Source organism: Carassius carassius, chromosome 5, assembly GCF_963082965.1.
Source record: "Carassius carassius chromosome 5, fCarCar2.1, whole genome shotgun sequence".
In the NCBI taxonomy this organism is placed as follows: domain Eukaryota; kingdom Metazoa; phylum Chordata; class Actinopteri; order Cypriniformes; family Cyprinidae; genus Carassius; species Carassius carassius.
Window position 1 is genome coordinate 33382769 of NC_081759.1, and position 12157 is coordinate 33394925.

At 36.3% G+C, this 12157-nt stretch overlaps 1 protein-coding gene across 5 annotated transcripts in view; it reads left to right on the top strand.

Annotated features, from left to right (window-relative positions):
- Positions 1 to 12157, top strand: part of cacna1ba (calcium channel, voltage-dependent, N type, alpha 1B subunit, a) — a 125328-nt gene that overhangs the window by 36682 nt on the left and 76489 nt on the right. For all 5 annotated transcript variants that reach the window (XM_059550794.1, XM_059550796.1, XM_059550797.1 and 2 more), the window contains exons 3-5: positions 4375 to 4466; positions 4880 to 5032; positions 5148 to 5335. In XM_059550794.1, the coding sequence (XP_059406777.1) occupies positions 4375 to 4466; positions 4880 to 5032; positions 5148 to 5335 (433 nt within the window). The remainder of the gene's footprint in view (positions 1 to 4374; positions 4467 to 4879; positions 5033 to 5147; positions 5336 to 12157) is intronic.

Genomic DNA, 12157 nt, shown 5'->3' on the forward strand with positions numbered 1-12157 from the left:
CTGCCCGAGTCCTGTCGGATTGCATCGGCTGTATGGATGAAGACGACAACTCCCATGATTCCACACTCATCATGCCTTTTTTTTTATTGTTTTGAATAAGTGCTTGCACATTAACTTTCATATTGTGCCTTTAATTACTCCTATTCATTTAGTTCCAAACCCGTGAAAGCTTTCTGTCCCTTCATAGACAGCAACGCAACCGATATACAGAAAGGAATTCAGTAAGGACATCATTAAAATAGTATGTTACAGCAGTGGTTCAACCGTAATGTTATTAAGCTAAAAGAATACTTTTTGTGCACAAAGAAAACAAAAATAATTACTTAATTCAACATTTTCCTATCTCCCCTGTCAGTCTTTGACACTTGTTCATGAGAGTACCACAATGCATACTTGCAAACAATGTGCAGCGCATCCGGGTGAACTATCCCTTTAAGATGTATGTCTGGTCAAATGTTCATTGTAGGTCTTGTTTACCTTTGTATCTGTATGTAATGCACTTTGAGAGTCTCCTCCATTATATTTTTGTCGATGAGTCTGTTTGTGTGGCTCTCTGTCTGCACAATGTCTAATGTGGGGCTGAATGCCTGACCATGTAAAATGCACTTAGGTAATGGAGGTACAGCACCAACTTTAAAATAGTACTTAGCGCCATCTAGGTGACGTCCTTTGGCCTATAATTAGTGCAATAGCCTCTCAGATCTTGAACAGTGCCTAAAGGCAGTGTATAAAACTTTAATGTGTTTTGGATGCAGCTCTTGTAATGATTTGACCTTGCTCACGATTTGAGCAACATTTCCTGAATGACATGAATGGTTTCTAGAGATTTCTATATTATTATTATTTTTTTTATTCTTTTTAAAACACAAAAGAGGCCAAAGACAAATGGTGCAATGGCAAGCAATTCTTCTCTCAGAGTGGCTTAATATACAGAGACATGGAGCAGATAATACAGTCAATATTTGTATGCTCATATGTTAGAGAGTATCTCAAGAGATGTGGGTCACAAATAAATTGTTTATTCTTGAAGACAAGTCATTGGCTGACACATTAACAGAGTAAATGATTATAACTCATTCTCAGACACATTTACATTCTCAAGCTCTTTTATCCTTTTAAACGTATGATCTAGATGAGTACTATTTTCATTGATTAAAAAATTAATAAAATATGCATAATATTATAAAGTGTTTATTATTTTATATACTTTTATAAACAATGTATTTTATGTTATATTTGGGGAAATTTTAATTTAAAAACCAGAAGCTTTAAGAGTGATACAAAGCAATATGGAATATATGCCTGAGCATTTTTTATATGTACATATTTAGCTATAAATATATATTCACATTCATAACTGTACATACTTTAATATACAGATGTATTCTGATCAAACCTATTTGTTAAATTGTGAATTTATAATTGGAGTTATATTCTGATTTATAAATATATATTTACAATTTGCTTTAATATATTCTTTTATGGTCAGATTTACATTGAAATATTCAGATTTAGAGCTATATATTTGGATTTGCAACCATTTTCAAACTTATTGTTTACATTTGGTCTTTATAAATGATAGATTGTAGCATAGATTCTGATTTGTAACTTTGCATTTGCCTTTTTATATTAAATATTTATAACTGCATGTATATTCAGGATTTATGATTTTATAGTCAGATTTATGTTCATGAATGAATGAGGTTATTAATATAGTGCTATTGTGTATTGCTGTACAACCAAAGTGTTTTACAAACATTTATATATATACACACATACATATATATATTTACAGCTATATATGCAGGCTGTATAATTACGAAGTAAGATTTGCATTTATATATTTAACTTAACATTTATATATATTCAAATGTACAGCTAAATATTTAGGATTTGTAATAATATACTCCAATTTGTATATTTTTTTTTTGTTCCACTTTTTATTCAGGGTTTCTGATTATATATTACAATGTGTAACTATTATTCCGATTTGATCAAATTATTGCATTACAAACCTAACAAACAATATGAAATTAGCTTCTGTTTGCACGTGACCTCTGTATGATGGTGATAAATAAAGAGTCTTTTATGCAAGCAGCTGAGCATGTTCTAGCATGTTCTACTCTCCCAGAGCTGTTAAAGGGCAGCGCACAGTGCTTTACTTTAGCAGAGTATCATCTTACAAAGGGCTGTGTTTGCCTGAGCATTGGATTTCCCTGGTGGATGTCTAGAGCATCTCTCGTTTCAGTGTTGTCACAGGTTGAGCCATCCTCTCAGGTTCGTTCAGTGCCTCAGTGACACAACTAGTAAATCAACAGTATTGCCCTGAAAACATTGTTACTATGCCGTATATAAAAGCTAGCATTTTTAACCACGGTCTTGTATCAGGTTGAGAGGGGGAAAAAAGACTCTTTGGAGCTGGAGATGTAAGAGCAGAGATGCATCTTTCAGCTTTGATGTTTGATTATCTGATGTATCTTTCGCTGTGATGTGGGAGTTAACTGTAGGCTTTTTATTGGTCAATAGTTAGTACTCCACTCACGTTTCAATATCACTGAATTGTATGGTAAAAAAAGTAGATGTTTTGCACAGTTTACCAGCATATTCAAAATCTTCTGAAGCTGAAATTTACGTAGTAAAGTTGTTATTCACAAAAAAACTGCTTTCAAACTTACTGCACATTTCATTCAGTCATTCACATTTACATACATTCAAATATGGTCTATAAAAATGCCAAATGCTATTGATTTGTGCGTGTTTTATAATCAGTTATGATGCACCAAGGAACAAACATTTGTCAAATTTTTCAAGACATTAATAATTTTAGTAAAAACGTAAAAACGTTTATAAGCCTATAATTGGAAATAGAATATCCCCAAAAAATGATTTTCTGATTAAATTTCCTTAATTTTTTTTTAACATTAATTATAATGAGAAGAAATGCTTTGTAGCATTAAAACAGCATATTTTAAAGATTTCTAAAGGATCAGATGGCATTGAAGACTGTCAGTAGAAAATTCTTCTATGCCTTCTCAGAAATAAATGACTAATTAAAATATATATTAAAACATAAAATTATAATTAATTACAATAATATTTAACAATAATAATATACAATTGTTGATCAAATAAATGCCACTTTGGTTACCACACGGGACTTATCAACCATTAAAAATATCGTATCGCGTCAAACTTTTGAACGGTAATATAGCTCACATGAGGATGATGAAAGAATTTAATTTCTAAGTGAACGTTTCCAACAAGCTTGTCTTGTCTTTTCTTGCCAAGGAGACAACAAATGTAGAACAACTTGAACAGTGCAAATGAGGTTATATACTCTGAGCAGACTTTTCTTTCTCTGAAGCCACTGACTGCAAGTATTAGTTATCACACTAGTGCCTTTCTGCTTCCTTTCTTCCTGTCCTCGAGCAAACATCCATCTGCCTTCAGCATCATCCAGTCCCATTTAGTTAACTGTCACTGTGTCCCCATACCAGCTGCGAATCCAAGCTGTGCTTTGGGCCATAATTTGCTGGGCTGTCCCTCTCAGTGAGGCCAGGCTCTTCTGTTTGCTGTTTTTATACAAAAAATCACAGCAGAGCACACTTCTGTGGGAGATGAGCGAATGAAAGAAACCTGAGGATAAAGTGAACACTATTAATATATTAATGCATACTGTCCTTGCCTCTCCCTTTCTGAATGTGAAAGCCTGAGAAAGGAGAATGGTCAGAGTTCTAAAAAGAGGCTTTTTATGCTTAGGGCTACATTTATTTGATCAAATAGAACTGTTTTCTATTTGAATAGATTTTAAGCTGTCATTTATTTATTCCTGTGATGACAAAGCTGAATTTTCAGCAGCCATTACTCCAGTCTCGGTCTCACATGTGTTGAAAACAGTTCTGCTGCTTAATATTTTTCAGCATTCTTTGATGGATTGAAAGAACATAATTTATTTTAATGGAAACCTTTTGTTACATTATAAATGTCTTTACTGTCACTTTTAGTCAGTTGAATGTATCCCTGTCGGATAAATGATTTCATGAATTTCTTTAAAAAAAAGTCTTACTGATCCCAAACCTGGAAAAACCATTGAAAAATGCTTTAAATAAATTTCAATTTAATCGAAAACTTTGTTTCTAAATATTTTCTAAGTAATATTTAATGATTTGCTCTGCCTTTAGTACTTTGATAATATAAAACCCAAATATGTAATTGTGGAAACAAAGCATTGTTACAATAGTCTCACATTTCTTGAAAACAAGTATTAAAATGTTTTGCTTTATATTGTAAAAATCTAAAAACCCATTGCATAGACTGTGAATTCCCATAAACTGTTCCCATAAACCCATAAACATTGTTGTGTGTTCTCAACAGGATTCTGACCGTAGTGGGGCCAGACTTTGATTTGCGGACACTCAGGGCAGTAAGAGTCTTGCGGCCACTCAAACTGGTGTCTGGAATTCCAAGTAAGTCATTTTACAAAATTTTTTGCAAGTTATTACTAAGCAGCTATTACTGCTTATACACTAAACAAAATTATAAACGCAACACTTTTGTTTTTGCCCCCATTTTTCATGAGCTGAACTCAAAGATCTAAGACTTTTTCCATTTACACAAAAGGCCTATTTCTCTCAAATATTGTTCACAAATCGTTTTAAATCTGTGTTGGTGAGCTCTTCTCCTTTGCCGAGATAATCCATCCACCTCACAGGTGTGGCATATCAAGATGCTGATTAGACAGCATGATTATTGCACAGGTGTGCCTTAGGCTGGCCACAATAAAAGGCCATGAAAAATAGGGGCAAAAACAAAAGTGTTACATTTATCATTTTGTTCAGTGTAACTTGTATCACATACTGTATCTTCTGTATGTCATTAGGTCTCCAAGTGGTTCTGAAGTCCATCATGAAAGCAATGGTTCCTCTGCTTCAGATCGGCCTTCTGCTCTTTTTTGCCATACTCATGTTTGCCATCATTGGCCTAGACTTCTACATGGGCAAGTTTCACCGCACCTGCTTCAGAAACGATACTGGTATGTGAACCTTAGCATGCTAATGGAACTTATGGTTACAGTTTATTGTTTAAGCACTCATATGTTCTTTAGTTGCTGTGATAGTTTACGGCTGACAGTAATGTTGTTCTATAAGGGGAACAGGCAGCTGACTTTCCATGTGGATTGGAACCTCCAGCTCGGGTGTGTGAAGGTGACACAGTTTGTAGGGAATACTGGACTGGTCCAAACTTCGGTATAACAAATTTTGACAACATCCTGTTCGCTGTGCTCACCGTCTTCCAGTGCATCACTATGGAAGGATGGGTGGACATCCTTTACAATGTGAGTCTAACACTAACATCTTATTGCATAATTACTGTTGAACAAATTAAGAACAACTGACAAAAAAAGAAATTTGCCAAACATTTGTGCAGATTTTTTTTTTCATAATTAGGATAGCACATTTACTATGTTATAAATTATGTTAGATGCACAACAGTCATACATGACACAAAGAACAAACTGAGAATGACATCTAAATGACAAGTTTGTTTTTATGAGACATTTTGTTGCTGGTAAATCTGACATTGAGGATATCACAATAATTGACTGATGGAAAACAAAGTGGTTGCTCATTTAAATAATGCTGCAGCAGATCCAGGAAAGGTTATATAAAATTTCCATTTTCATGAACCAAAATGTCAAAATAGCTAAATAATTTTGACTTTTAAGTGCTTTCATTTCATGGTCTTCTTGTAAAATAATACCAAGCCAGGAGTGATGGGTACCATGTCCAAATTGAATCTTTACTCAAAGCTGGAGTTTAGTTATATTTATGTGTTCAACTGAATTGTCTAATCTGGAATGAACAATCCCAGTTAGTGTTGCTCCAAAACTATTTAGTATTTTCAGACAATGAACAGCCATGAATAAGCTGCTAGTCTTCTAGTCCCTGTCATCTTTTTACTACGCTTCTTGAATCATCGGCTGAATGCCATGAAGCACCATGCTGTGCACTAGTCTCTGATGTTTTGCTGTTTGGTGATGCTGACCTTTTTTGAACCCTGTACTCTCAGAAGTATCACTACGCTGCTGTAATTATTCAGGATCATAGACATCTTCCACCCAGGTTAGACACCGCTGAGTCTGAACATTGTGCCATGAAGAGGTGATCCAGACTTTTGATTCCAAGTTAAAATCTTTCTGTTATGACCAAATAGAGTCTACTTAGACAGAAAAAGTCAATTTGAGTGACATCTGTATGACCTGTTTGCTTTTTTTATGAGATGTTTAGTGGTAGGAAAATCTAAATCGATGATACCACAGTAAAAGACTGATGGGAAACAAATTGGTAGCTCTTTCAAATAATGGCACAACACATCCAAGAAAATGTTGTGTAAATAACACAGAAACACTTAGAAAATATGCGTAAGCTCTGTAGTCAGAGTTTCTTCATGAATTACTCACCCTCATGTTATTCCAAACCCGTAAGATCTTTGTTCATCTTTGGAACACAGATAAAGAGATTTTTTATGAAATCTGAGAGCTCTCTGACCCTCCATAGACAGCAACATAACTGCAATATTCCCAGGTCTAGAAACGTAGCAAGGACATTGGTAATCAATGTAATCAGCACTGTTTACATTCAGGATAAAGCGTTCTCATGCTGAACGTAAAACAACACTGATTACATTACGTTCTGGGGTACTCTCCAAGATGGTGGAAGACGGTAACTCGGGGAGAATAAATTATTATTATTGTTTTCTTTGTGCACAAAAGGTTGGAATCAAGATGTCGCCGTTGTGTTTCAGTCTGCTGTCGTTTAGTTTGTTTATGTCTATGGGCCCTTTTTGAATGATCTAAATGCAAAGTGTAAAGCGCACGGCGCAGGTGCACTCAGGGCGTGTCCAAATCCACTTTTGCTAGTTTAACGATGGAAAAATGGTCCTTGCACCGGGGCACATTTCTGGAATAGGTTTTCCCTATTCTTTTAATAAGTAATGGGCATAACGTTCAATAAACCAACCAGAGTGTCATCTCCCATTCCCTTTAAGAGCGAGATGCGCTCGCGCCATGGTGGATCACTATTTACATGGCAGAATTTGTTGGCGGAAAAGCTGAACGCTTCTCAAGCGAACAAACCGATCTGCTTGTGCGCGAAGTTAAAGCGCGCAAGAAGATCATCTAAGGGAAAAGCAGGCATCCACCAAAGCTTCCCGAGGTGAAGAAGGCGTGGGATGAAGAAGAATTGAATTCATCATTATAAGTAGTAATGGGCTGAATTGCAAATAGGTAGCCTAATTCTAATACACGCAATGACTATCCATCATTAGGCTACATTTTTATATTTATGTAGCCTACACAATAATATTCTTTTACACTGTAATCCTTTTGTTTTAAATATTTGGCATGTTTGTGTGATGCGCATCCCTGTGTGTAATAAGCAAATAAGCAAAGTCAACGCGCACTGTGGACCGGCCAGAGGCGCATTTTCTACCAATGCACTCTTTAAATGACCGTAGTGACAATTTTTTTTTTGACAAAAAATATTGCGCCATTGACTTTAGACTTTAGACCAGGTTTGAGTTGGTCTATGGCGCAGTCTGTTTTTAGCTCCTTAATAGCAATGCGCCAGCAATGCACCTGAACACACCTCTTTTTTAGACCAGCACACCCATGGGCGCACAAATGGGTGCAAATGCATTTGCTAATTAAACGACGTGGCGCTGGACGGGAAAATGCGAACTGCGCCAGACTGAAACTAGCAAACACTTGCGTCGCATTGTGCCAGGTGTATGATAGGGCCCTATGTGTATTTGGCTTCTTTTATTGTAAAGTCTTATTGCCTCTTTTAGTATATGACCAGCAAACGCTCTTAAATCTTCAAATCTCCTCTATAGTGCTACTTAATCAAATTCAGAAATGACCACGGCACTCGCCTCCTCCCTTCCTAGCATCTGCTTGTCTGCACCATTCACCATATTGTTTTCCTGTGAAAATGCTTTGGAAATGAGTAAGTGGGGCAGTTTGGTCGTCAAGCTTAAGGTTCTGCTTCAGGCAAGCAGCGAGTTGAACATTAATCTGGATCTGTCTACGAGAGAAGGTGATTGCAACAGCTCCATCATCTAACGTTCATCTGCGGGGGCATAGTCCTGGAACGTACCCATTCTACTGAGCTCATGGGATTAACGGCCTCAACACCGCTCACCTCGCCTCTGCTGTCGTGGCATTTCTCTACATCATCTTCGCCCACTGCAAAGATCATTGCAGCTGTTTGAAGACTGTTTGGTAAATGCGAGGTCTGTGGTAAATAAGATTTTTATTCGTTAAGACTTCTTCACTTCCCGAGCTCTGGATTTTCTATTTATCACAGAAATGTGGCTTCCCTATGGAGATTTAACTCCTTTCTCTTTTACGGCCCAAATGTACATTTTTTAATTCCTCCAGTTCTGTGAGAAGGGGTGGCATTTTTATTTTTTAAGATTGTTTTCAATGTCGGACTATAGACGGTTTCATCGGGCGCACGCGTCTGGACCTAAGTTAACTTCCGGTCTGTGTTGTGTATATCGGTCTGGCTGCAGTGCCTTCTACAAACGCAGTTAAAGTCAATGTGATGAGTAGACTGAAGTTGGGCTCAGGTGGTTGTGCTGCGGGATGTGTTTCCCATACACTTTTGACACTGTAGACCACAATGTTCTTCTGTCCCACTTATAACAAGTAGTGGGCATTAGAGGTTCTGCCCTAAATTGGTTCCAGTCTTATCTTATGAACAGGATTTTCTCAGTCAATATTGGAAAATTTCACTCTTCTTCTGTACCTTTGACCTGTGGGGTCCCTCAAGGCTCTGATCTAGCTCCCATGTTATTTTCCTTGTATATGCTTCCCCTCTGATCTATCTTTGAGAAGTATGGTATAAGTCATCTTTGTTATGCAGATGACACACAAATATATATTCCTTTGAAAAACCCAGTGGCCGCCTGCATCTTGGATGTTAAAGCATGCATGTCCCTACATTTTTTAAGTCTAAATGAGAGTAAAACAGAGATTGTGGTGTTTACCCCTTATGATACACACTGTATACCAGATCTAAATCTTGGTGTTCTGGCACCTTATGTAAAGCTGTACGTGAAAAATCTGAGTGTGGTGTTGGCCAGTGCCTTAAAGCTTGATAGACAAGTCAACCAAATTGTGAAGTCAAACTTCTATCAGTTGCAAACCCTAGGTAAAAATGAAGTCCTTTCTGTCTTTTACTAATTTTAAAAGAGTAATCCATGCTTTTATCACCACAAGGATTGATTATTGTAACTCTTTTTATTTGGGGATCAGTCAGTCTTCCGTAAACCACCTTCAGATGGTTCAAAATGAGGATGCCATAGTCCTGACGGGTGCTCGAAAGCGTGAGCATATTACCCCTGTCCTTGAGTCTTTACATTGGTTACCTGTGTGCTACAGGATTAATTTTATAGTGCTCTTAATGGTTTTTATGTCTTTAAATGTTTTAGCACCCTCATACTTCTTTGATCTGTTGATAGACCACCAACCTGCAAGAGCGCTTAGGTCTGCCATTTTAAGGCTCTTAGTGGTTTCTTGAACCAGACTCAAGTCTGTAGGGGTGATAGAGCATTTGCCATAGCCACTCTGAGACTTTGTAATAGTCTTCCTACAGAATTTAGAACTGCCCCTACACTATCCATTTTTAAATCTAGGTTAAAATCATTTTTATTTGATCTGGCTTATTAATCATGATTTGCATTTGCTTCGCCTTGTGTCTTGCAGTTTTATTCGTGACCTTGTCTTTGTTTTAATTCTGTTAATGGTTACTTAATTTGTGCAGCACATTGGTCAACAGTAGTTGTTTAGTTGTTCTTTATAAGTAAATTGAAATTGAAAAAAGTATTCTCGTAACTTCGTAAAATTATGGTTGAACCACTGTATCGTTTTATTGATGTCCTTCCTACATTTCTGGACACTGGAACATTGCAGTTGTGTTGCTGTCTATGGAGAGTCAGAGAGCTTTCAGATTTCATCAAAAATATCTTAATTAGTGTTCCGAAGATGAACGAAGGCCTTACAGGTGTGGAACGACATGAGGGTAATTCATGACAGAATTTTTTTTGGGGGGGTGAACTGACCCTTTAATGTGTCATTTTTGTCAACTAAAATAGTTAAAATAGTGACACCTGCTTTTAAATGTTTTTTTTACTGTATTTTTTTATATCAAATAAATGTAGCTTTGGTGAGCAACATTAAACAATTCTCTTGGTCCCAAAATTTTGAATGACAGCATATCTCATAGCAATGGTAGCAAGTGTTACATATCAGCATTTAATTATTTTAAGTATATGATATATCAGTGTTTAATCAAAGGATGACTCCATCTGTGGATGTATCCATGGCTATTTCTTCTTTTGTAAATGGTGTTTTGAGTTGGCGCTGTCAGTTAAGCAGTGAATTATGCTCACTACTTTTCTGATCTGTAGGGGGCTCTAGTTCATCTTCCTTACACCAGCATGAATAATCTTTATGTCTGATTTTTTAATTAACTAGTGTCTTTCCTTCCTCTCACCAAGACCAAAAATATCATGATTAATCATAGTGTCCTATGAATCTATTAGTGTTGAATTTAGCCCTGTGGTTCTAGTGGATATATAGAATCTGTGAGTGGTCTGCTATCCATCATGAAGAAAGAGAATGTGTGTGTGTGTGTGTGTGACAGCAAGGTAATATTAATAGATATTTAGGAAGTGTTAGAAAGGCGAAGGTGGGACATATTTGATTGAGATGTTAGGAGGAGAAGAAGAATCTCTGATCCATGTGGTGGCTTGTCTCATTTTCAAGTCTTTGGTTTAAAATCCCGAAGGCCTCTTGCTGTTTTGCTGATGGTTCTGGAAGTGTATGATTAAGGAAAAACACAAACTCTTGCATGTGTGGTATGATATCCTTATAGTGGCATGAGACTCATCCTCAAGATTAGTGGAGGAAAACTAGAATTTATGTATTTTCTATATATATATATATATATATATATATATATATAGAGAGAGAGAGAGAGAGAGAGAGAGAGAGAGAGAGAGAGAGCATTCATGAATAAATTGAAATGACAAACTATTTTATATAAAGTGTATATTATTTTCAGTATATTTATAATTATAAATATATCATTACCATATATTTTATTAACCCTTTTAAAAACTTCTAAAATGATTTGAAAAAGTACTTTTACAAAATCTGCTTTGTATGCACAGTTTGCAATTAGCTTTCTCCTCAGATGATATGGACAGTGTATATATTGGTTTCATTGAATGATAAAACAGACATCTGGTTCTTGAAGTGGTAAGCAGCATTTGGGAGATAAGATGGACGGATAGAGGCTAATGGTCCTGTGGTTAGCTAAGGGCTATTGCAACATGATACTGCACTAGGCTAATGTAGGAGGCCAGTCTGCTGAGGCTATCTGTTGGCTTTTGATGGTTTAGTAGAGTAAGGGGGAATATGCTTATATATATATGTATGTATATGTATATATATGTATATGTATGTATGTGTGTGTGTGTGTGTGTGTGTGTGTGTGTGTGTGTGTGTGTGTGTGTATTTGTTACACTTAAAAGATCATCAAACTAATTTTAATATTACACAAAGATAATGCCAATAAACACAAAAAGCAGTTTTTAAATTATGATTTCATTTATTAATGGAAAAAGCTGTCCAAACCTACGTGGCCTGAAAAATTAATGGCTCCTTTCCTATTAAATCATAAAAGATTTGTGATTGACCACGTTATTTTAGAACACTTAGTTAAATTTCACTGGTCAAACCCAAGCCTGATTAATGCCAGACGTGTTGAATCAAGAAATCACTTAAATAGAACTTGTCTGACAAAGTGAAGCATGCTTGATGAGCAACACATCATGCCGCAATCTAAAGAATTTCAAGAACATATGAGAAACAAAATAGTTGACATAGATCAGTCTGGAAAGGGTTATAAAGCAATTTCAAAGGCTTTGGGACTCCAGTGAACCACGGTCAGAGCTGTAGGAGAAATCTTAGTGGTGAACCTTCCCAGGAGTGGCTGGCCTACCAAAATTACTCAATGACGACTCCTTCAGGAGGTCATAAATGAACCCAGAACAACATCTAAAGAACTTCCGGCCTCACTTGCCTCAA